Here is a 27,138-nt window from a genome sequence, read left to right on the forward strand (position 1 = left end):
AGAACACAAAGAGGCCTCTGCGGAGGAGAGAGGATTAGATGAAAGGAAAGGTAGGGAGTGGTGGAACAAGATTTAACATGGTGTTTCTCCGGCCTCCTTGACTGAATCTGTCTCATTCTGGTATGGTTTGAAAGATCACTCCACCCTGCACTGGTTAGCAGACACAGTTATCCTTGACCGTTAACAAGGTAACGACGTCACAAGCGGTAGAAGGGACGTGGATCTGGACGGGCGATTGCGGGAAGTTCAGGGGCAATTTGGTTAAAATTGTTTTAATACCAGGCTGTTCATGTGCGTTTTTCAGACGCCGCTTTGCATCCGGGAACTCGGAATAACAGAATGTTGGAGAAATGTGTACTGCAGCCAGTATTTGCCAAAAGCGGGAGTTTTTTCCCCCGAGCGTTTTGGTGATATTTCGCCCGTATTAAGTGGAGAAAGGCTTTGTGTGGTGTGGCTTATTTTATCAGTGCCGAGAAAGTATTTTATTGTGTGATTTCCAGATACTGTTGACAGACAGTCTTAAGGAGCAAGAGCGGTGCGGTGGTGAGAGCACTCGCCTCCCACCAAAAACACTGTGGCTTGGGTTCGAATCCTGGCGTCAGCGCCTGTAGGTTGAGTTTGTTGTCGTTAGTTCTCTCCCTTTCTCCGAGAGGTTTTTCGCCGGTTTTCCTCTCCTTAAAAACCACCACTTCCGAATTCCAATTCGGTCTGGAACACACCCGCACGTTTCAGCGAGTTCTTAAGAACTCCTAAGTGCAAATTTCCAATTTACAAATTGACAATTTTTACAAGAGACACAACTCAGCGGTTTCGTTGAGCTGTTACAAGAACATTGTGCATGTTTTTATTCAGTGTTACAGTGCAGCACTTTACAGTTGACTAATTCTAAGCTCTCTGGCTAACTTCACTTCTGAAATTCTAGAAATCATGCTTTTATTTAAAAGTAAAGTTCTTAACATTTGGTATAGACTACGAGTAGTCCCCATTTTTCCTCATTTTTCTCTCTCCCCACCGCGTCTCGCCTTTCTCACGCGCGCTCGCTTTTCGCTCGCTCTACTATCCCTGAGGAAAAATGGGGACTACTCGTAGTCTACATTTGGTATAGTCTTCCACGAATCGCTTGGACCAATCAGTTTTCAAACGTTAACCTTGTAGTGAACTACTCTTGCAAGTAACAAGTCTCTTAAGACCATTGCGATACTTACTGCTAAAAGTGAGGCAGATAATCGGGTTGACAGCACAGTTTCCTCTACACATTAAGTAGGTGACAAAATAGTATACTTTAAAACTACAGTAAGACCAAATGGAACTGTCCGAGGAAAAATACATTATTAAAAGGTTACTGAAAAAAGGTATCCAGCAAATGAAAAACACTACAACGATAGCAATAGCCATCTTGAGCACTTTTCTGTTTCTTCTTGCCCTCTGTTCCTCAGCGTTGGCTGACTGTTCACCTGGATGGGCTTGTTTTTTAAGTTTAATCATGATGATGGAGTAAAGTATCACCAACAGGACGAAGGGGGTGTAGAAAAGTACGGTAGCACCTACCAGGAGGTAATTTGCATATGTGTCTCCTTCGAAGGTTTCTGCCCTCTGATTTTCGCACATGATTCCTTCAGGATAATGAACATGTTTAACAGCAACAAAATATAGCAATTGAACGGCCATCGCGACAGTCCACGTAGCGACAATGAAGAGTGGACGCTGCTTGCTAGTTATCAGAGGGGAACGAAGTGGAACTACAACAGCAACAAATCGATCCACTGTTATCAGAACAAGGCTCTGAATAGACACTAACAAGGAAACGACTGCAAGAAAAATCTGTATCTTGCACAAGGCCTGACCAAGGAAACCACTAATAAGCCACGAGCCAAAGTGCACCTTTACCACAAGAACAGGGAACGTGAATATTGGATAGAGCAGGTCGGACATGGCCATGTTTGCGATCAACATATTTATCGGTTTTCTCAATGTTGGTGTTTTGTAAACAATTAATACGATGAGAAAATTTCCAACCAGCGAAACGACAAGGATAAAACTGTAAGCAACTGTTGCTCCAATTTTTCCTGCTTCGTGATTTATCAGACTGAAGCAGCTCCAGGAACTTGATCCAGTTGCTGTTGTGTTCATGCTTACTGACTCATTCACAGGTCTGTTCTCTTGAGGCTTTGTTGCTTCCAAAAACACCTTCTGTTCAAGTAATGCCGACTTATGTATGTTTAATATAAATAATACCTCCGTCGAATACCTGATTAGCAAATTAATAATACTATAATACAATCTCCTAAACAATTGATTTCAATCTAAATTCAATAGATGGACTTCTGTAAAAACTTTGGATAAATACTCCTAGTGAGCGTTAATAATAAAGCTGCTGAATTTTCATTAAATGACTTACGCAATAATATAAAGCCGTAAATTGCAAAACCTGATCCTTCCACGATTTTCCCATTTGGAGGGCCCACCTGCCCCTCCAGTATAGCTTTTGAGGGGGCTATATGTCAGGTTATTTGCTTTTTAAAACGCTGAAACGTGTCTCCTGTCCATTAAATTCCATTCAAAAGCTCATTATTAACCCATAAAGAAAAAACGAAAGAAATTGATGTTTGATGAGTGTCAACGACACGGCTCAATTTTTCCCACTAAAGTAACCCCAAATCTAAATACTAGTGCAAGAATAAGTTGACCTATATCAGCGATTTTGAAGCCTTTATGTACTTTCTTTTCGGCGAGGATGAAGAATGAATTAACAATTGAAACCCAAATTGCACGCTATCATGCACCATTTAAAGCAACCCTGATTCCTCGAAAAAATCAAAAGCCGTATATATAGCACAATGAAACATGTAAAGTATTCAAAGGAAAAAGTAGTTTTATCCTTCTAAAGTCGTGTTCTTTTTGTCTGATTTCTTAGCCGTCTTCACGTTTTGAATAACGAATCGACTAGAAAACATACATATACCTCGCTTAACTGACGACTAAGATTTCTTAAGAACTTCTTCTATTCATTTTCTACTAGAAAAATGTTTAAAAGCAAGGGTATTTTAAGTAATGTTCTAAAAACGAAGGGCAGTGATAAAAGACGTGCAGTTTAAAAACGTCAGGTTTAAAAACGCCTTTGGAGTATTTCATTTTAGTAGAACTGCTAAAGCCTGTTTCCATATGATCGTCCCGATCGTGCCAGTCCTCTCAAATAATGTGCAGACGATCGAAACGATCATATTGAAACGCTACCCGGACTATCGCAAACGACCCGGACGATTGAGACACCCTCGATCACTTGGATAGACAGTGGATAGAGTTGAATTCTATCCGGACGATCAAGACGATCGTGTAAATTTTGAAGCGATCATATGGAAACGCTCTCAGATGACTGAGACGATCGAAGGCTATCTCAGAAATCATCACTTTTATTCCAGTAATCGAGAATAAACTCGACCTAGATAGCGCTGAAGTCGAAGTCGCGTATGGGCGCTATTTGAAACTAGAGAAAATCCCTGACATCGAGTTCGACGTGATACTATGTCTAATATATAGATTTAGCCAGGGCTAAAAGCGAAGCTCTTGTTATTAAAACTTGTAAACAAAAAAAATTAAATCGTCTAATGCTAAACGGGGAGGCCAATGGAAATGGCATCAATAGATCCTGTGTTGATGTTCGCTTTTATTTTTCACTGCCGCTCAGTTTCACCTTGCTGGCCACTAGCATTTCTCATTGTCTCACAGCCGCTTTGAATTTTCATGTTTTTCTTCCTACAAAATTCTTCTCTTTTGTTCTCAGAAACTAGCTCTAGCTCAGTTTCTCTGTTATCCACGTGAGTGTAAACATCAAAAATAACGTTGAAAAAGACAGGACTTTGTTGTTGTTTTTTCTTTCTAAAAGTCCGGGCGGCCATGCGATTTCTTTCTAAATAAAACCTTGAGTTGCATTTGGGTTGCCATACCTGTTAATTGAATTATTTTACATTGGTATTTCTGTGGTGCGGACGGGCGGTCGGGCGGGCGGGCGGTCGGTGTACGGTCACGCGATTACCAAATTTTCTCGGATGGGTAGTTTACCACATTTTTTTACCCATGGTGCTCCGCTGCGCGCTTCGCGCGCGAGAGCTCCGCTACTATGTCATCGTGGAACTCTTCTAGCTTCTCAACGCCGCAAAATCGAGATTAAACGCAGATAGTAAGGCATGAGGTTCGCTCCCCGAATAAAAATGATCATTATGTTTGGCTCAGTTTGCGAAACAGGCGCAAAAATTCTATTGTCTCACCCAAAGACATCGCTGACGACCCCGCGTCTCTTGCCTTTGAGGGATCGTCTCGAAATTTTTTGAAACGACTGGGACGATCCAGACGATCATATGGAAACCAGGCTAAAATAATGCATTTTTTGTTTTAAAACATGTTGATTGAAAAAAGTTGAACAAAAGCAGCAAAACTGATAACAAATGTTTGGCAGACATATTTATGCAAATGCACTATCCAACTGAAGTACACAGTTTAAACGTCTACTAGCGTTCGCAGTCAGCTAACCAAATGAAAGAAATTTCACAGTTATCCGGCTGCACAAGAGGAAAAAAAAATTCTGGAGAAGAGTGTCCCTAAATGTAACTGCAACGCAACGTAATGGGCTTTGACATTATTTTTACGGAATCGCAAACTGGTAAAAACCCTTGAATGCTGAGGTCTACTCAACGGGTGAAGTAAACCGACTGGTTCGTTCTCGCCGGATCTCTAGTATAGAGGTGCTAATGTCAGGCGTCACTTGAGGTGGAAATTAAAACAAAATTGAATGCAAGGCAGCCTCGTTCCCAGTCATCATCGGCGATTTCGGATGTGACGTCACCTGTCAAGCTTGTCGGGAAAATTCGCACTCAGTTCCAAGCCTCCTCTCGTAACTCGGATAGAGCGAACTGGCCTTGGTACGAGGCTGAATGCAAGGCTGGAAATACGGGAAAGGGCTGGTTTATTTAAAGTTCCTGACTGACAATCAAAACGTAAGTAAAAATTTGATGAAACTTGCAAAGTATTCAAGGGAAAAGTACTTTGATCCTCCTAAAATCGTGTTTTGTCTCGTGCCGTGAGTGCTTTGAACAGATTTAAACGCCCCCGGAGTATCTCATTTCAATAGAATTGCTAAATAATGTGTTTTTTGTGTGTTAAAATTTGTTGATCGAATATTAAAAGTTAAACAACAAAAGTAGCAAAATATATCAAATTTTCCGCAGAAACTTTTATGCAAATGTATTATCCAACTGAAGTACATCGATCGATTTGAACACGGATAAAGTTTGTAAAAGCTAAAATTCGTTTCAAATCAGCATGTTGACACATCCACTTTAAAGAGTTCAAAGAAAAATACATGCTAATTCGGATTAAATTTAGACAGTTTTTGAATAGACTGAAGTATTATTAGTTGCGTGAAGTTCTATGAATTAATTCTTCTTCTAATAATAGCCAAATGTTTCGGGTGTCCGAGCAAGAACAATAACCAGGAAAGAGATATACACTGAGTGGGTTTCTTCATGATTGAAACTCTCTCTACGTTATTTTTCACTTATCGACAATTCACTCCACAAAATACCATAACATATCATAATGCTCTCTGTTTGTCACCCAAAATTTTGTACAAGCATTGTTTTCAGTTTCTCTCCACAGTGCTTATGCAAAATTTTGGGGTGGCAAAAAGAGAGCGTTATGGTATGTTATGGTATTTTCTGGAGTGGTCAATTATCAATGAGCGCGTTTCTGTAATGGTGTTCCATTTGAATTTTTGTCGAACACTCGTTTTCTCTTTACTTGCAGATTGAAGCACTTTTATTGTCCTATTTCACTCAATTCTACGATCATTTAGAAACAATGCTCTTAAATTTGCACAACGTTTTATTAACGAAAAAGTTGAACCTTTTCCTTAAGCAGTTTGGTTCACAAATTACCCAGAATTTTAGATGCAAGAGTAAACAAGATTATTATCTTGTTCAAGAGACACTACTGCAAACTGATCAAATAACAACAAAAAAAATGACAGACCTAAATAATACCGGTAGACTAATTGCAAGATCATTATCAGCTCTCATAATTTACACCTTACCACGTCATACCATGAACTTCCGTTTATTATTTTACAGCAGCATATGTTCTGTAAATTCGTGTTTTTTTTTTCCCAATATACCTGATGAAGGCTGGTACTGGCCAGTTAAAATATTGTATACCTAAAGCCTTTTTTACGTTGTTTTACCAGTCTTTGCAGTAGTCTTTTTGACTTTAATTCTATGTTTATCTTTTTCGACAGATTACGACCTTGTTTGATCCAAAGTTGAGCTAGATTGATCGTTGACGGTTTTTGCAGTGGTTTTTCAAGCCTTAATTTACGTTAAGATAATAATGTTTCACCATCATTTTGAAGAAAAGTTTTTTTTTAATCGATATTATTATTATTATTATTATTATTATTATCATTTATTTATTTATTTATTTATCTATTTATTTTTATATTTACACGAAACGCTTTAGACCCAGCTTTTAGTTTCCAAAAGTTAATCTTGCACTGTATCACAGCAGTTCACAATTCTCTTAAGTGCTTGGCGATAATTACTGCTAAAAATGAGGCAGATAATCGGGTTGATAGCAGAGTTTGTGTGAGACACGTAATAGGCGACAATGAAGTATAGATCAAAACTACATGAAAACCAAATGGAACTGTCCGGTGCACTAAGACTAACTATCAAAAAGTTACTGAAATAGGGTATAAAGCAAATGAAAAACACTACAACGATAGCAACGGCCATCTTAACCACGTTTCTGTTTCTCCTGGTGCGTTGTTCTCCAGCGTTGGCTGACTGTTCACCTGGATGTGCTTGCATTTTAAGCTTCATTAAGATGATAGAGTAAAGTATCACCACGAGGACAAAGGGAATGTAGAAAAACACGACGACAACTGCTAGGGCGTAATTTTCAAATGTCCCTCCGAAGATTTCTATCCACAGACTTACGCACATCAGTCGTTCTCGGTATTTAACAACTTTATTAGCAACAAGAAATGGCGAAAGAACAGCCATTGCGGTGATCCACGTAGCGATAATAAAGAATGGACACAGCTTTCTAGTTATGAGACGAGGGCGGAGTGGAACTACAACAGCTCCAAATCGATCCACTGCTATCAGAACCAGGCTCTGAATCGAAACGAACGAGGAAGCATCTGCAAGAAAGGTATGTAGCTTGCATAGGGCTTGGCCAAAGGTACCACCAATAAACCACGAGCCAACGTGCATCTCTGCCAGGAGAACAGGGAACAGGAATATTGGAAAGAGTAGGTCGGATATGGCCATGTTTGCAATCAACAGATTAATCGGTTTTCTCAAAGTTGGTGTTTTGTAAACAATTAATACGATGAGAGAATTTCCAACCAGCGAGAAAACGAGGCTCAAACTAAGAGCAACTGTTGCTCCAATTTTTCCTGCTTCTGGATTTATCAGACTGGAGCAGTTCCAAAAACTTGATCCATCTACTGTTGTGTTCATGCTTACTGACTTCTCGACAGTTGTGTTCCTTCTCTTGAGGCTTGTTTCCACCGAAAATCATCTACAGTTCAAATAATGGTTTAATATATTGTGTATGTTTAATATTCAGCCATCGACAACACTTCTGGCGTCACTGTATTTAATTATGAGAAAATACTGCCACCTGCGGTCAGTGTAATCTTTGACGTATTTCAATATGACAACCGTCGAAGTGTGATCCACAATGACTGTGGTTTCGGTTCGTACCCTCTTTGATTAACGGGCGGGACATTCGTGCCTCATGATCATGAAAATTGGTTTATAAAGCAGGTGATAGGAAAATTGAAATTTGTCAAAATTTGAGCGTAAAAAGGGACCATATTTCACCCTTTGCTACCTTTTTTTTGTCAGGGAAAAGGCACTAACATAGTTTTTACAATGTTCAAGAAGTCTTGAATTTTACTAGTCGTCTTTGAAAAGTCCTTGAAATATACAACCTTGTCTACGCCAGACACCTTTTTCTGAGGAAAATTTGGTTCATCCTTAGTGTAAGAACTTGTACTTAAGCTCACCGGTAGTGTTAAAACATTTTTGTGCATGAACAATATTTCATTTCTGTTCCTTTTTTCAAATGAAAATTGATTTATAAAGCACGTGATACGGAAAATTTGTCAAAATTTGCAGGTAAAACGGGACTATATTTCACCCTGTGCTACCCTTGTTTTTGTATGAGAAAAGGCACTAACATGTTTTCTACAATCTTGAAAAGGTCTTGAATTTGACTAGTCATCTTGAAAAGTCCTAGAATTCAGTTTAGGTCTTTGAAAAGTACTTGTCATGATTTCTATATTTGGTCTTGAAAAGTCCTTGGAATATACAACCTTGTCTACGTCAGACACCTTTGGCTCATCCCTGGTTTAAGAACCTGTAAAGCTCACAGGTAGCGTAAGAACATTTTTGTGCATGAACAACATTTTACTTTCTGTTCCCTTTTCTCAAATGCTATTTCTGTACCTCACATGCAATTGCAAGTCATACCCAGTCATTTTGCATCAAAGGGGGTTAAAGAAGGCTAATTTAATAAATAAATCATTAGTTAGTCCTTTAAAAAACTGTAATTTGGCCTTAAAAAATCTTTGAATAGTCCTCGAAATTTGTTTGTCTGAAGTTGTACGAACCATGACTAATTACTGTGTAATGACTTAACCACAGAATGGAGCTAGTAAATACATCAATATCCTCATGACATAGCCCCTTTTGGCTCTCTTAGATGATACTTATGATAAAGAAGGTAAAAATTAATTGAACTAACATTGCAGAAGGAAATGATGGTATGAATAGAAATCCGTTCGATGTTTAATAATATACATTGAAATATTTTAGAGCGCTCTTTTGCTGAGAGCACGTCCGTTAATCCCAAACAATGCAAAAAGTTTAAATTGGAAAGCAGAAAGTTGAAATCAAAATTATTGACAGGAGAGTCACTTGTCTCTAGGTAGAACAATTGACAACTCATTTAATACGTACTTTTTTTTTCGGCGAGGATGAATAAAGCAACCCTGATTTAATTCAAGCGGCATTTTAAACCCACTCCACAAAAAAATAAAAGGCCGCATAGCACAATGCAAAGTACGTGACTGACTATCAAAACGTAAATAAAAATTCAATGAAACTTGCAAAGTATTCAAGGGATTATACTACTATTTTTGCAATTTGATTGGCTTAGAGCAGTGGTATTTCAGCTTAATTTGAAATAGCTACATTTGAAAATTACAAAACCTTTGCGGGTAGTAGTATGAACAAATAATAGCATAATTTGGCATAAATACCACTCGTGATATTTCAAAATTGTCTCAACAACGTACAACAATTTCGAAATATCACTCGTGGTATTTATGCCAAATATCACTACAAATCATGCTATTACCTATACAAAGTACTTTGATCCCTCTAAAATCGTGCTTTGTTTCGTGCCGTGAGTGCTTTGAACAGATTCAAACGCCCCCGGAGTATCTCATTTCAATATAATTGCTAAATAATGCGTTAAAATGTGTTGATTGAATAAGTTTAAACAACAAAAATATAGCAGCAAAATATAACAAATGTTGGCCAGAAATTTCTATGCAAATGCATTATCCCACTGAAGTGCATCGATCGAACGCCATGACTGTTTGTAAAAGCTTAATATTAGTGTCAAATCAGCGTGTTGTAACATCCACTTTAAAAAAGCAATAGATCAATGCTAATTCGGATTGAATTTACTGTACAGTTTTGGAATAGTATTAGGGCCTGTTTACATGAAGGTGGGGGACCCCAGGTCATGGGTAAGGTAAACCGCTTAGGTAGGGTAACCCGCCTGTCCATATAATCTCTGAGTTTAATGTCATCTCGTTTACATGTTAGGTGGGGTAACCCGCCACATGTTACCTCAACTACCTGTGGTTTCCCACTTTCATGTAAACAGGCCCTTACTCTTAAGTGTTGCTACGTGTCGATAATAGACCAGCTCTTTAGCTTGTTTGTTTTGTTTTCCCAACACAGGTATGTGTTAATACTCAAGAGGACGTTTACTTTCAAACTTCGTCTTTTTCACGTGCATACGTGCGTGGAAAGGGTCAAATTTCCATGGGACCTTAATTGGGGAAACAAAACATTCAGGCTAAATAGGCTTATTATGATGCCTTTTAACTGAATTTCCATTAAACGACCATGTCTCTGGAATGTTTCCGAGATATCATCTTAAAAAAGGTTTTTTTGTTTTTTTCAATTGTAGTCAGACAATAATTTAAAATTATTTCTGTACAATGATAATCATCATCGGTCTCGTTTTATTAATTTCAAGCATAGAATTGACGTAAAGCAGCAATATTGCAACATCGTCATGACATAGCCCCCTTAAGCTCTCTCAAATGTTACCTAAAATAAAGTTGGTACAAATATTGCACAAGGCAGTGACAACGATTCTTTCAAAAAAATTTAATAATCCATAAACAAAAGACAAAGGAAATTTATGTTTAATGAGGGTCTTTATATCTGTTTATGACACGGATAAGGCTAAATTTTTTACACCAAAACATCCCCAAATCTGAATATTAGTGCAAGAATGAGTTGATCTACATGTATATCAGAGATTTTAAAGCATATATGTACTTCTTTTCGGCGAGGATGAATTTCGAAGAATGAACAAACAACCGCAAATTGCACGCCTGAATTTTTTTCAAGAATCTTTACGCAATTGCATAAATTGCGTTCACTGCGACGATCATTTCTTCATTTTCTCTTCATTAATCATAAAGTCACCCCGATTTAATTCAACCGGAATTTTGAACCACACTCCTCCAAAAAAATGAAAAGCCTCATAGCGCATGCAATGGGACTTATAAATTATTCAAGTACTGTTTGATCCTTCTAAACTCATGTTCTTGCTTTCTTAGCTGGCTTCGCGTTTGAAATGGCGAATACTAGAAAACATATATACACCTCGCTTAAAGCTTTCTTTTTACAATATTACGACAACTGAGATTTCTTAGTACCTTTTTCATTTTATTTGCAACTAAACAAACGCTTAAACGCTAGGGTATTTTAAGTAATAAGACGAACAGCAGTAATAAAACACGTGCTGTGAGTGTTTTGAACAGCTTCAAAAACTTCCCCCGAGTGTTTCATTTCAATCGAACTTCTGAACAATGCGTTGGTGTTAAAAAAAAATTATTAATCATTCTTTCGGCCCTTCGGGCCTCAGTTTGATCTATAAAATAGAGGGGCTCTCCCTGGATCCGCAACTGGGATAGCACAAGGTTGGTTATAGAATAAAAAAAAATTGTTACTGTTAGTAGTGATTATGATAAATTTAAAAAAAACGGTGAACAGGATTATTCACAAGCGTCTGTTTTTCCTTTCTCTCCTATGTGTATTCTAGCTATTTTATAGATAACTTATTTACAACAAGACCATTTTTTGTTTTGTTTTGTTTTGAATGACGGTCAGCGGTCAGCGGACAAGATGTTCTTGTGTCCCTGACCTAAACATTTAAACATCTTTTCTTTTAACTGGCCGCCTGCCATTTTTAACTCTTAGGTTATTTCGGGCAGCCAGCGCCCCTATCATCGTCTGTACTATTGTTATAAATTTTTATTTCTTGTATATTATGGGGTGAAATAAAGTGTTGTTGTTGTTGTTGTTGTTGTTTTCGTTTTGTTTTTGTTTTGTGTTTTTTTGCTTAGAAGGCATGCACCGGTGAATGGGCAGGTGTTCGGGGTCGTTGTGGTTATGACATGAACGTAGAACTGGCTGAAGGTCTTAAGGTGACTCTGGGTATTGAAAGACTTTCTTTGTTGTTATCAACCTAACAGTTCCACCGGCAGCTGTTGTTTTATATACGAGCTGCAGCTGAGTTTACTCTATTGCACCTCAACTCAAACCCATCAGTTGTCTTTAAAGAGAAGAACCGCCACAGAACCCTGACCTCTTCTTTCACTTCTGTTGAAATCCTCGTCTTGGTTCGTGACAGGAACATAGATAACTACGTGCTTAGTATTTGAAGTAATATATCAAACATGAGATGCAGTGTTTCATCACCAGATGAAACACCGAGAAGAGAGTTGAAAATACGACGCGCAGCGGAGTATTTTTGACGAACTTCGAGGTGTTTCATCTGGTGATGAAACACTGTGTCGAATGTTTGATATTTCTTCTCAAACAAAATCATTTTTGAAGGAGAAATTAAGGATGCAAATACTAAGCAGTGTTTCATCCGATTTCCAAACACTCATTAAACATTAATTTACTTTGTATTTTCTTAATGAATTATTAATGAGTTTGAGAATTAGGTTTCAAAGTTCGTGCGTCGATCTCCTACCATAAACCATCCAGGGCGATCTTTTATAATTGAACGGCTTTTATTTAGTTTTATTCTTTATTTTTTCACGAACTACTACAACCGGCTTTAAAAGGTTTCAAAAGTTAATCTTGCACTGCATCACAGAAATTCACAAGTCTCTTAAGAGTTTGGTGATAGTTACTGATAAAAATGAGACAAATAAATCAACAGTATAGAATAAAACTTTTCCGTTGCTAAATCAACTAATACCAGATTAATGGTCACCTGTATCCAGCAAATGAGGAACACTACAACGGTAGTAACGGCTATCTTAAGCACTTCACTTGTGCGTTGTTCCTCAGCGTTGGCTACTGAACTGTCCACCTGGTCGATGGGCTAGAAGTAAAGAATCACCAAGAAGACTGGAGGGATGTAGAAAAACACAATATAGCACTTGCTTGGAGGTAATTTGCATATTTGGTTCCCTTGAAGGCTTCCTGCCACTGATTCTTGTACATCATCCCTCCAGGGTATTAAACAAGTTTGACAGCAACAAGATATGACCAAGGAACCGCAATTGCGACGATACAGGTAGCGACAATGAAGAATGGACACTGCTTGCTGGTTATGAGAGGGAAACGAAGTGGAATTACGACACTTCCAAATAGATCCACTGTTAATTATCAGAACAAGGCTCTGAATCAAAACTTTCAAGAAAATATCTCCATGAAAAGTCTGTATCTTGCAGAAGGCCTGACCAAGGATACCACCAATAAACCAGGAGCTGTGCAACCGAGCCAGGCTAGCAGGGAAACTGAAAATTGCAAAGAGCAGATCGGACATGGCCATGTTTTTGATCAACACAATTATCGGTTTTCTCAAAGTTGGTGTTTTGTACATAGTAATTTTTAGGGAGTTATTATAACTCCAAAAATGGAGTAAAGATAACCTCCTTTTGGGGGTTACTTCAGCTCCTAACTTAACTCCAAGTTTGGAGTAATTTTACTCCTGAAAAGAGTTCTTTTTACTCTCAGTCTGAAGTTAAAATAACTCCGAAAATGGGGTTATTTTTACTCCTTACATGGGTTGTTTTTTACTCTTTTTGGAGTTACTTTAACTCTGAAAGTGGAGTAAAGATTTTAGGTACAGGATAACTCCTTTTTGGGGGTTATTTTAATTCCTCAATATCTGGGGTCATTTTTACTCCTGAAAAAGAGTTCTTTAAACTCCTTTTTAGAGTGAAAATAACTCCCCAAAAAATAAGTCCACTGTAAGGAGTTAAATTAACCCCACTAGAGGAGTTATTATAACTCCTTGAAAATTACTGTGTAAACAATTAACATAATGAAAAAAATTTCTAACCAGCCAAACAACAAGGATCAAACTGAGAGCAACTGTTGTTTCGAATTCATTATTACATAAAACACCTGGGGACGAGGACTGTGACTGCGCGATGCTGTAGTTATGTCAGCTCACGATATGACCAATTTACTATCATAGACTAAACTTTTAATGACATAAAAATATTAAAAGATCCTAAAACACTAATTTACAAGCTCACCCTATTATCGACTTTCTAAAATTAGCGGGCAGTCAAAAGCTTGGCTGGCTTTTAAACGGCAGTCATCACATGACCAATTTACATTCCACTATCATATACTAAAATTTTGATGAAATAAAAATATTAAAAAGATCCTAAAATACTAACTTACAAGCTCACGCCATTATCACTTTCTAAAATTAGTGGAAAGCTGTGGAAACACCCTCGGCTAGCGTTTAACCGGCAGTCATCGATGAAATCCCCTTGTGGAATTTTGAGGAAGGGTGTCCTGGAACCTCTTACGCATGTGTGTTAACCGATCTTAAAATGTCAAAAGAAAGCAGTGTTCTAATCCAAGTATAATATTAATGTGGTGAGGTTTCTCGTTCTTTTCTGAGAGTTTCTCAGCTAGGCGTTTGAGAAAGCAGTTGCAGTCGGCTCCCATACCACCGTTGGTTCCAGAAACTAGGGAAGTAAAAGATCCTATTTCAACTTCCAGCACCCTTTCTTGGTACTTCCGCTTTTTCTCCTCCTCCTGCTCCTTAGAGATTGTGGATGTTGCTTTTCCCTGGTTACACTTGGAGTTAACATGCGTTACTCTGACATCAAAAAATGCTGTAACTCCACAGGACCAAAAGACCCCTGCCTTCAAATGCAGTCTTGCCTCCGGGCTTGTTACCGCACCTCTGAGGTTGAATCGCTCATTACCGAGAGGTTGTAGTTGTGGTTCGACTTCAACGTTGGTGCAAACCTTACCAATAAGTGAGGTAAGTAGGTTGCGAACACCATCGTGTCTGAGCGCCACGAACCCTCCCTTTTTGCAGTCGGACAGGGGGCACATTATTGTTTTCTTCACCTCAGAGTCAGTCAGACTTGAGCACCTCATTCCCCCAGGGTATTCAACAAGTTTATAAGCAAGAAAACATGGCGAAAAAACGGCCATTGCGACGATCCACGTAGGGACAATAAAGAATGGACATTACTTCCTATAGAGTAACCAGAGAGGAACGAAGTGGATTTAAAACAGCTCCAGGTCGATCCACTGCTATCAGAACCAGGCTCTGAATCGATACGAACACAGAACAATCTGCAAGAAAGACATGTAGCTTACATAAGGCTTGACTAAGGGTACCACCAATGAGCCACGAGCCAACGTGCAGTAGAACAGGGAACAGGAATGTTGGATACAGCGGGTCGGACATAGCCATGTTTGCGATCAACATATTTATCGGTTTTCATAGACCCGTTTCAAACGTCGTGCTATTGCCGTGCCGAACTATATTGATCGAATTAAATTCGACCTTTGTTGGCAGTAGCGCGACGTTTGAAACCAAGTCGTGCTAGTGCCGAACTCAATTCATAAATTATGATTATTTTAGAATACATTTAAAAGTTTGCTGAATCGTTTCGTTATTTTTTGTGTTTTGTTTTCGGCAACAGCCGTTCTATTCGAGTAAATTAAATTCGTCTTCTGAAACCAAGTCGTGCTAGTTTCATGCCACTGCAGTCGAGGTACAGTCGAGCCAGCTTATCACGGGAGTAGAACGACGTTTGAAACAGGCCTAATAAAGTTGGTTCTTTGTAAACAAGTAATACGATGAGAACATTTCCAATTAGTGAAACAGCAAGGATCAAACTCCAACTGTTAGTCCAATTTTTTTCTGCTTCTGGATTTATCAGACTGGAGCAGGTCTAGGAACTTGATCCATTTTCTGTTGTGTTCATGCTTACTGACTTCTCGACAGTCAGTGTGTTCTCTAGAGACGTGCTTCCACTGAAAAACATCTGCAGTTCAAATAAATAATGGTTTAATTTACAGCTAAATCAAAAAATGTTGGTTTGTTAATTGGCTGAATAATTCGTATTTGTTTTTTAAAACATATTTATTGAGTGAAGTTAAACAACAAAAGCTGCAAAAAATAACAAATGTTGCGCAGAAATATTTATGCGAATGCATTATCCAACTGAAGTATGATTCGAACGCCGTGAAAGTTTGTAAAAGATAAAAAATCATTTCAAATCAGCCTCTTGAAACATCCACGACAAAATCAATAACAATCATCGAAGACTAACTTAAAGTTTAAAGCGTTTTAAAATAAATAGTTACATGCTAATTCGTTTTAAATTTAGACACTTTTTGAATAGACTGGTAATTAGCAACGTGAAGTTCTATTCTTCTTCTAATAATAGCCAAATGTTGCGGGTGTCCGAGCAAGAACAATAACCAAGAAATGGATATACACAGGGGATTTCTTGATTGACATTCTCTCTGCGTCATTTTTTACTTATTTTCATTTTTACGATCGCCAATTATCAATGATCACGTTTCTGTGATGGTGTTCCATTTGAATTTTAGTCCAACACTCGTTTTCTCTGTACTTGCGGATTGAACTATTATTGTCATATTTCAGTCAATTCTACGATCATGTAGAAACACTGCTCTGAAGTTGCACAACGCTTTATTAAGGAAAACATTGAACCTGTTCTTTAGAGCTTTAGACCCAGCTTTATGGTTTCTAAAAATTAATCTTGTACTATATCACAGCAATTTATAAGTCTCTTAAGTGCTTGGCGATAATTACTGCTAAAAATGAGGCAGATAATCGGGTTGATAGCACAGTTTGTGTAAGATATATAACGGGTGACAATTACGTATAGAACAAAACTACATGAAAACCAAATGGAACTGTCCGGTGCACTAAATCTAGCTATCACGAAGTTACTGAAATAGGGTATCAAGCAAATGAAAAACACTACAACGATAGCAATGACCATCTTAAGAACGTTTCTGTTTCTTCTAGTGCGTTGTTCTTCACCGCTAACTGACTGTTCACCTGGATGGGCTTGCATTTTAAGCTTCATCAAGATGATAGAGTAAAGTACCACCACGAGGACAAAGGGGATGTAGAAAAACACGACGACAACTGCTAGGGCGTAATTTTCAAATGTGCCTCCGAAGATTTCCATCCACAGACTTACGCACATCAGTTGTTCTCGGTATTTAACAACTTTATTAGCAACAAGAAATGGCGAAAGAACGGCCATTGCGGTGATCCACGTAGCGATAATAAAGAATGGACACAGCTTTCTAGTTATGAGACGAGAGCGGAGTGGAACTACAACAGCTCCAAATCGATCCACTGCTATCAGAACTAAGCTCTGAATCGAAACAAACGAGGAAGCATCTGCAAGAAAAATGTGTAGCTTACATAAGGCTTGACCAAAGGTTCCACCAATAAACCACGAGCCAACGTGCATCTCTGTGAGTTGAACAGGAAACAGAAATGTTGGATAGAGCAGGTCGGACATGGCCATGTTTGCGATCAACAGATCAATCGGTTTTCTCAAAGTCGGTGTTTTGTAAACTATTAATACGAGGAGAAAATTTCCAACCAGCGCAAAAACGAGGCACAAACTATAAGCAACTGTTGCTCCAATTTTTTCTGCTTCCGGATTTATCAGACCAGAGCAGCTCCAGAAACTTGTAATTGATTCATTTACTGTTGTGTTCATGCTTACTGACTTCTCGACAGCTGTGTTCTCTTGAGACTTGCTTCCAATGAAAAATATCTACTGTTCAAATAATGATTTAATATATTGTATATGTTTAATATTCAACCATCGACAACACTTCTGCGTCCCTGTATTTAATTGTAAGCAAATGCTGCCTCCTGCAGAGGTTTTACCTATTAACTTTGTATAGTATTATTGATCAGCAAACTGAGGCAAATTATTATGTAAGTCAATTAAAGCTTTAGTAGTTCTTCCTAAATGACTGAATGATCAAGGTACATATATATCAAAACGTTAAATAAATACTCCTAAGTGTCGCTAACTGACCTCTTTAGCTCATATATTTTGTTTTCCCAATACACTGGGTCTGTGATAACACTCAAGAGAACTGTTCCTTTCAAATTTCGCCTTAAAAACTGTTTACATGGAGGTGAAGGACCCCAGGTAGGTGACGTAGCCCGCTTAGGTGGGGTAGCTCGTTTGTTCATTTAATCTCTCATTTTAATTTGATCACGTTTACATGATAGGTGGGGTGACCCGCCATATTTAACCTCACCTACCTGGGGTCCCCCACCTCCATGTAAACAGGCCCTTATTTACCTGCATATGTACGCATGGTTTATAAGAAAAAAAAAAAAAAAGCAAAACAAAACAAAACAAAAACAAAAACACAAAGGGTCAAGTTCTCCTGGGACCTCCATTGAAAAAACAAAACATAAAAGATTAAGAGGCTCATTAAGTTGCCTATTTACTGAATTTGCATTATGACTATGTCTCTTTAATGTACCTTTCCATTGTTTCAACAGGTTATTATTTTCAATAAATGGAAGGGCAGGTCACTGACGTGGAACAGGAGGTCATTATTACGAATAATAACCTAATGTTCCATTTCAGTGGCCACAATAATGACCTGCTGGTTCTAAAACAATGAAAAGGTGCATTAAATCGGATAATGCCCTCGCTCCACGGTCCACGATTATTTTAAGAAGGCCTCTGAGCTCAGGCATTATCCTATATGTAATGGTGCCGAGATATCATGTTATAAAACTTATTTTTCATTTGAACTCAGGCAGTAAAATGATTTCAATACAATGTAAATCATCATCGGTCTCGTTTTGTCAATTTCAACTACTTTGTTTCATGATTGTTATATTACAGGGCTCACCTGACCCCCCGGGGGCTATGTAACGTTATTTCCTGATGACGTAAGCACATAATTGACGTAAAAAAGCAATATTGCAAATGATGTCAAATGATCAAATGTTACCTAAAATAAAGTTGGTACAAATCAGAGGGGGGGGGGGGGGGGGGGAGGAAGACGAGGTCTATCAATCAATCAATCAATCAACTTTATTTGAACACGGTAAATGGCTCAGCAAGCTGGTTTTCAGACATGCCGTGTGATAATTACAATTTATAAAAATTAGGACTAGTGATTAACTAACAATAATTAGCACAAGAATTGACAATTTATCTGCGTGGTGGTCAGCGGATAATAGCAGTATTTTTCCCACAGTAAATATTTGGATAGAAGCAGGAGCGGTGAGGAAATGATTAAAAAATTGAACAAATAATATCATCGGCATCTCCGTTTTTCTTGCATATCGTATTTGTCTTTTGGTATTGAAAATGCGGCGGAAACTAAACCGCAACCGTGTTATATCTTATTAAAAATTGATTTTAAAAGAGACATTATTCGCGCCCAAATTTGATTCCCGTACGGTAAACGCTTATTGGCTAATAACATGACAGGTCAAGGAGACGTTAGATTATGTAAATTGGGGGGCGGTTAACGGCTCGTTAAATGAATGTATCAGGCGTTATTTTTTTCCTCTCTCGAGCCAAAGAAACAAAGAAGCAAAAAAAAAAAAACCGCCTGATCTCAGGTTACCTTCATCGCTGAATGAATGGCGAAGACTTATAAGAATAATTTCGAATGACGACAGCCTTTTTAATTATTTCATTAAGATCAAGGATTATATTGTTAAAACAACGAGGTCTCTGGTAGCCGAAACATTTTCTATAGCTTACGTAAAGGTTTTCAGGTTGTTTATTTATTGATTGTATGAAAACACGTGAGCCGTGGACGACGAATTAAAAAAGAAGTATAAATTCAAAGAAACGAAAGATATCACACCGACAAGGGACAAAGTTTCCTTAGAATGGAGGCTGTTTTCGAAAAAGAATTTTGTAACCTGCAGATCTACTTATCATTCTTCATGTTATCGAAAAGCAGACCCGTAAGCAAGGAGGAGGGGGGGGGGGGGGGTGCGACGGTTGCACTCGCACCCCATCTCCTTCCTCCCCCCCCCCCCACCACCACAGAGGTTCACTTTTTTTTATTAATCAGCGACTTAAAACAAAGTGAAGTAGGAATATTGTTCTATTCTTATTTACTGATTGTGTAGTAGAATCCTGTAAAATAGGTCACAAGCCTGGCGTACCCTTTCCACAAAACGTCCTTTAGCCTTCGTAAAGTATAAAAAGGGGATCTAGCGTGCCTACAAGACATTTCTTCATTGCTCAATAAAATTCCGTTTAGAGTTTGTTTGCCATAGGTTTCTGCAAAGTGGTGGATCTGAATTGTTATTTTAACAGTCGGCGAATATGAGAATAGGCCATTTTCACGATGACGACATTTGATTACAACTACCAGAATTCATTTCGTTTTTGCTTTCTTATTTGAATTTGTCAATCCCGCTGAGGATTATAGAACAATAGCTCTAATTTGCACAATAAAACAACAAACTAAAGGATTCTGGTAGTTGTAGTAAAATGACGTCATCGTGCAATGATATTATTGTCCTATTCGCGTCAGCTTTGACATGCTGGACCCAGCTCTTTGTGTTGCTTGGAGTATGTTAAAACTCCTATTCAAGCTACACAACTATTTGTGGAGAAAATGCATTTTTTTTTTCTTTATGGCGACTTTTATTGTTGTTGAAAGTATATAAGTTTTACCACCCCATCTTAGTTTTAAATGCATTTGCAGCCATTTCAGAGGGCTTAAAATTAAAAATGTTCCGGGGGAGCATGTCCCCGGATAGCCCCAGGTGGCACACTTCAACGCATTCCAAGTCAAACCCCCGCCCCCGCCCCCGCCCCCGCCCCCCAATTGTAAACTTGCCTTGCACTTCAGTCTCAGACAACCAAAGCTTTCTCCCCCCCCCAAGAGACTTGAGACGAGTTGCGAGCGTGCATTGAGAAAGCTTATGTGGTTGTAAATTACAGTTTGTAAATAAGTAGATAATTTGAGTTTCCTCCGACAGACATTCAACAAATTCGTACTCCTCGAAGTCTTGATATGAAGCGGTGCCAGATCCTGTAGCAAAGTATTGCAAAAACGACTTGTTCTTCCGAGTGCTCGAGAAACGGGGAAAGAGTCTGCTCTGGGCCGACGCGTGAAAACCCATGGTAACGGTTGATTGACGTCCACCAAAACGCAGGTTTGAACCCGAAGAAAAAAACCTTTGAGGGCGCTTGTTAGTGGTAACCGCTGTCATTGGATTCCTTTTTATAGGGAGTCGTACTTAAATCGGTGCGCACTCATACACAAGAGACTTAAAGGGAACACTCCTAATTATAAATGTGAACAAACTTCTGGTTACAAATTCTAGCATAGCATGTGTATGAGGAATAGAAGAAGTTGTAATTTAAATTTCCTTTGTCCTAGATATAATTATGCGCGGAGGGTGGTCGTTCTTTTTCAGTTCGTTCTATTAAGGATTGGTACTCTATACCAAGATCTCTGAGAGTTTTGGACGGCTACTCACGTTTTAAAGAAAGCCTTTTTGTGAAATTTTTTGTTACTCCGAAAAAAGACTTTTAAAACTTGGCTTGACCACAAAAGGAAAAGATAAAATAATCCGGAAAATCCGTTCGATTGACCTGCTATTACAGCTCTGAAATAAGTGGAATAATTATTCCAAATATCGCCCAGGGGAGCAGAATGTTTGGAAGAAAACGGAATAGTTACTTCATTTTCTTGCGGCGGGAAGTTTTCACCAAGTCGTCAGTGACAATCATCAACATATAAACAAGCTAGAAAACGCATTCCGTTGAAACGGCTAGTTCTCTGGAAGAGAGAAAAAACTCTCAAGCTTATTATAACATTTTTCCTTCCGCAAAAAATGCGAAAAATATACGTACTGAATTTTTCACTCGGTGTCAGGGTAACCCGTAATCCAAACAGTTTAACCTCGCTCGTTAAATCTCTTACAAAAGCACAAGGCATGGTAGTAATAGACCTTTCCCGCATTCCAGTAAACAAATGCACCAACTCGAGTCTCGGGTGGGCAAAATACAGTGATTTGTAGCCTTGACAAAGAAATTCTGTTTCATCTTTATTAAACGTACATTTATGCAATCGATTGAATACCGTTCTGATCAGTAAAATGGCGTCCTAGAATGGAAAATAACTAATGCAAGAGAGAAGACAAATAGAGTACTGTGATCAAAGAGGTCAAATTTGCCGGGATAAAGCATACACACACAAATGACTACAAAAACTACAAAACTACAAAACTAATGAAATCTTGTTCACTAATATAAATCGTTAAGCTCAGAAACAAAATGCAATCAGAAACTCATTATAGCAATCAAAGTGATTAAGGCCAGTCTAAGCAAGCTGAAATAATTTCGCGGCGGAATAGCTATATATATATACATCTAAGCTGGTTAAGGTTGTATGTACAACATACAATAACCATTTATACAAAAGCGGATAATTATGATCCAAACATTAACATTTACGATGGCACGTCTCTTTTTACTACTCTGTTTTACACGTTTCTAATTCTCACTTTTAAAAACAACAGAACCAACGCTAATTCCAACTTGGCTTGATCTCAATAGGAATACATAGAATAATCCCGAGAATCCGCCGTTCTACTGACCTGCTATTCCAGTTCTGAAATAAGTAAAATATATTCCAAATACTACTCTAGGGAGCAGAATGTTTGCAAGTAAAATGAAATAATGGCAGGAAATTTTTTTTCGTTATCAAATTCCTTGCATGAATTTTTTTAGGCCATAGCATGAATATTTTTTTGGGGTTAATTGGCGTACACGATTTTTTTTTTCACTTAATTTTCCCTTGCGCGAATATATTTTTTTGCACTTCGTCGCCCCCCCCCCCCCCCCCATAAGTTTTCTAATGGTCCGTCCCTTATTTGAGATAACTTAAATTAGTTCCCTATAAACATGTCTTTAGTGTTCTTAACATTCAAAGTTAATTTGTTTGCTGACAGCCATGACTGAATTAGATTCATGTCATATTACATTTTATGTTCCACTTCATGTTTTGTCCATTACTTCTGGGTATTACAGCCGTCCTAAGAGAAATTGCATGCTGTATTAATTTTCGGTATTATTAGCTTTTAAAGTAGAGTTGTTAATATTGGTCGCTTTTTTTAAAGAATCAATTCGTTCAGACCAGTGGCGGATCCAGGGGAGACCCCCCCCCCCCCCCCTCTTATTTTTAGACCAAACTGAGGCCTGAAGAGCCGAAAAAAATTTTTTTAGAGACTGCGCCCCCTTATCTCAGGGTCTGGATGACCTCCCCCACCCCCTCCCCCCACCTCCCTTATCTGAAGGTCTGGATCACTACAGACCTAGATTTCACTTAACCTTGCACTGCATGACAGCAATTCACAAGTCTCCTAAGAGCTTGGCGATAGTTACTGCTAAAAGTAAGGCAGATAATCGGGTTGATGGCACAGTATGTGTAAGCCATAAACAGGGCGACATTAAAAGATACCCAAAACTTACAAAAATCCAAAGTCTTTGTTGGTACTAAATGCAACATTAATACGTTAATGGTAAGGGGTATCCAGCAAATGAAAAACACTACAACGATAGCAACGGTCATCTTAAGAACATTTCTATTTCTTCTTGTCCTCTGTTCCTCAGCGTTAGCTGACTGTTCACCTGGATGGACTTGTTTTTTAAGCTTGATCAGGATGATGGAGTAAAGTATTACCAAGACGACAAAAGGGATGAAAAGGAACAAGATAGCAAGTGATAGGTTGTAAATACCAAATGAGCTTTTCTCTCCGAAGGTCACCTCCCACTGAAGCTCGCACCACACTCTCTCTGGGTATTCAACAAGATTGAAGGTAAACAAATGTGGCGAAAAAACGGACGCTGCGAGTATCCATGTACCAACCGTCAAACAGCGACACACCTTGCGACTGATGAGGGGTGAACGGAGTGGAACTACAACAGCTGCATATCGATCCACTGTTATCAGAACCAGGCTCTGAATCGACACTACCATGGAAATTTCAGTAAGAAAAGGGTGTATCTTGCACAAGGCCTGACCAAGGGTACCACCAATAAGCCACGAGCCAACGTGCAACTCTGTCAGTTGAACAGGGATCACCAATATTGGATAGAGCAGGTCGGACATGGCCATGTTTGCAATCAACATATTTATCGGTTTTCTCAAAGTTGGTGTTTTGTAAACAATTAATACGATGAGAAAATTTCCAACCAGCGAAACTACAAGGATTAAACTATAAGCAACTGTTGCTCCAACTTTTAGTGCTTCTGGATTTATCAGACTGGAGCAGCTCGAGGAACTTGATCCATTTGCTGTTGTGTTCATGCTTACGCTAGGTTCTTCGGCAGGTCTTTTCGCTTGAAAATACCTTCTGGCGGTTCTCACTTTGTCCTTTATATTCCACCATTTATTATGTAAGTAAAGACGTAGCCCCTTCAAGCTCTCTCAGATGGTACCTAAAATAAAGAAAAAGAAAATATTATTCCTGACCAGAAGGAAGTGGCAATAATCATGCTATCATTATAGATCCATTTTATGTTGCATTGAATTGAATACGCAATAATTAACAATTATTCCACGCGAGCGCGCGTTGGATACTTGCCTGTACGTATCTTGCTGGCCATAAAATTATCCCATATCAAGGAAGCTAGAGTGGAATGATTGTTTTGTTAAAAAAAAAAAAACACATAAAATATCAATGATCGATTCTTTCCCAACAAAATATGAATAAATATGAATAGACCGAATGAGACATTAGAAACGTCCACATTAGTGCCAAATGTCAATATCAAAACTTTTGCATTTGCGTCAACGCTAAATTAACCGACCTATTGATGAATACTCATTTCAAGAAAAGGCCCCCAATAGTTATGATCTACGTGACCATTAACATTTATGGTGGAACACCTGTTCGTGGTTGATTTACTAAAAACAACTAAGAAATAAGCATTTAACTTTGGCCTCTATTTGTTAACGACGCAAACGGTATAAAGTCATATTTGTATTAACTGACATTTTTCTTTAACGATGCAACTTCATCTTCCCGTGTGAAAACGCCCTAATTACCTCCTATCCTATGCATTTGTTAAAGACGCTTGTTCAAAATAAGGTCCACCAAATTAAAAAGAAATTATATCTTTTTTTTCTAAGACCCCAACTGAAAACCAACCTTTGTTTTTGCCATTAAAAAAAAGTTAAAGGAAAAACCGCAGCTTATCAGATAAAGCCACGCTTTATAGACCATCAATTGCTTTATTTTATCGCTTTCATTTTCGAATTTCTTCATATTGATCGGTCTATGTTTAAGCTGTTTAGTGAAACAGGGTATAATTTTTTTTCCTTCATAAAAACACCTTAGGTTGGTGGCAACTTTATTGCAAATTACAAAACGCATTGAATTTGATTACCGCATCCTGTGTATAAAGACCTGTGTTCCTGTTTTTCGAGTCCGTTTTCATTTTTAAAAAGATGGTTCAATTAAACATGTTTAGTTAGTTTGAATGAGGCACCACACGGCACCAAGACAAGTCATCTTCTCCTTCTAAAGAGGACCTCGTTATCGGCGGCAATTTTGTTTTTGTGTGTTCGTGTTCGTTTTAAAAGTTACTGAAAACTGAATGATAGCACTCAATCATCGCTGAGTTTAATATTGTAAAGTCTACTTTTGGTGGAACCTTTTAGGAACATTGTCAATATAAATGCAAATATTAAGCAATTTTAAGAAATGATTTCTGAGTTCTAGATGGGTCATAATGGAAACTAATTAACGCCCTAATTACCTGCTATCCTATGCATTTGTAAAAGACGCTTGTTCAAAGTAAGTTCCACCAAATTAAGAAGAAATTATATCTTTTTTTCTAAGACCCCAACAGAAAACCAACCTTTGTTTTTTCATAAAAAAAAAGAAAGTTAAAGGAAATACCGTAGCTTACCAGATAAAGCTACTCTTTATAGACCATCAATTGCTTTAACCTGTGTTCCTGTTTTTCGTGTCCGTTTTCATTTTTTAAAACTTGGTTTAATTAAACATGTTTAGTTAGTTTGAATGAGGCACCACGGGGCACCTGGACAAGTCATCTTCTCCTTCTAAAGAGGACCTCGTTGTGGCAATTTTGTTTTTGTGTGTTCGTGTCAGTTTTAAAAGTTACTGAAAATGATAGCACTCAACCATCGCTGCGTTTAATATGCTGAAGTCTACTTTTGGTGGAACCAGTTTGAGGAACATTGTCAATATAAATGCAAATATTAAGCAATTTTAAGAAATGATTTCTGAGTTCCAGATGGGTCATAATGAAAACTACTGGGACTTGAAAGAATCAAAAGGATTAGGTTATATTCTCATTAACCGTCGTTTTATTCGACCTTATTGAAAATTAACTGGAGCTAAACTTGAACTTTGCCATTCTGTCTGCGACTAGAGCAACTTTCACTCCCCAAACTTCTCGTTTGCCAGATATCTTGACATACGCACGCTGACGCATGAAATAATTGTTAAATAAACATTTCACTTTCGCCTCTATTTTTTAATGACGCAAACGGTATAAAGGCATATTTGTATTAACTGACATTTTTCTATAACGCTGCAACTTCGTCTTCCCCTGTGAAAACGCGCTAATTATCTCCTATCGTATGCATTTGTAAAAGACGCTTGATCAAAGTAATGTATCGGTCAAATCGAAGCTTCAACATGCCCTCCCGGGCAATCCCCCTGGCATTTGACTTTTTTGAAAATTATTGTTCAAATTCCCCCCTACCCGGGCCAAAATGCCTTTCAAATGCCCCACATTGGGGTCCATTCAGGTGATCAAATGCCCTCACCCCGGGGACATTTCACAGGCACAAAAATGACAGAAGGACGGCGGAAACGCCTTAAGTTGTCGAACAAAATCTTTATAATTATAACAAAAACTGAGAAACACTGTTAGTGTATTTACTACGAGCAAAAGTCTCGTGCAAAGCGGCGGGAATCGCTGCTACAAGGTCACTGAATGCTCAGCTTTTCTTCGTCATGCAACATACAAAGCGTTCTATAAAAAAGATCCCACCTATTGAGATTACTACATCATGACCATTTCACTGACATGCATCATCGCTCACCTTATTAATTAACATACTTGCAGTAGGTCAAAGTAGTTGACCTGAGCTTTTTATTTTATTTTATTTTATTTTATTTTATGTTGTTGCATTGAATCGCCGGTATATGTATTGTATTTCATTGTAAACACAACAATAAAATACATTCGTACATTCAAAGCCTGAATCCAATATTAAAAATTTTAAAATTTAAATACTTCAAATACGCCACTGAGCTTGTTTAAGCCCTTTCCTCGTAACCAATTGGCCACAAAAGGCACAATCTTTTCCACGAAAATCCTCTAACACCGCGTCCCCCATGATAGCTCGCCACTCCAAAGATTTTACATGAAATCGAGGTAGCAGTTCAAATTCCCCACCCCTAAAGCATGGGGATCAAATTCCCTACCCCCTGGAA

The 27,138-nt window shown here is 38.2% G+C and overlaps 4 protein-coding genes across 4 annotated transcripts; all 4 read right to left on the reverse strand.

Moving 5' to 3' along the window:
• Positions 1–855: 855 nt before the first annotated feature.
• LOC140947074 (RYamide receptor-like) lies at positions 856–2,227 on the reverse strand. Its single transcript, XM_073396157.1, has one exon. The coding sequence runs from the start codon at positions 2,128–2,130 to the stop codon at positions 1,144–1,146; it is 987 nt and encodes a 328-aa protein (XP_073252258.1). The 5' UTR covers positions 2,131–2,227; the 3' UTR covers positions 856–1,143.
• Positions 2,228–6,530: 4,303 nt separating this feature from the next.
• LOC140945361 (allatostatin-A receptor-like) lies at positions 6,531–7,514 on the reverse strand. Its single transcript, XM_073394396.1, has one exon. It carries the CDS (start codon positions 7,512–7,514, stop codon positions 6,531–6,533), a length of 984 nt encoding a protein of 327 aa, XP_073250497.1.
• An 8,861-nt stretch (positions 7,515–16,375) lies between these two features.
• LOC140945362 (substance-K receptor-like) lies at positions 16,376–17,167 on the reverse strand. Its single transcript, XM_073394397.1, has one exon. The coding sequence runs from the start codon at positions 17,165–17,167 to the stop codon at positions 16,376–16,378; it is 792 nt and encodes a 263-aa protein (XP_073250498.1).
• Positions 17,168–22,988: 5,821 nt separating this feature from the next.
• On the reverse strand, positions 22,989–23,972 carry LOC140945363 (RYamide receptor-like). Its single transcript, XM_073394398.1, has one exon. It carries the CDS (start codon positions 23,970–23,972, stop codon positions 22,989–22,991), a length of 984 nt encoding a protein of 327 aa, XP_073250499.1.
• Positions 23,973–27,138: the final 3,166 nt, after the last annotated feature.

The sequence above is a fragment of the Porites lutea genome, chromosome 8 (genome assembly GCF_958299795.1).
Source record: "Porites lutea chromosome 8, jaPorLute2.1, whole genome shotgun sequence".
Lineage (NCBI taxonomy): Eukaryota > Metazoa > Cnidaria > Anthozoa > Scleractinia > Poritidae > Porites > Porites lutea.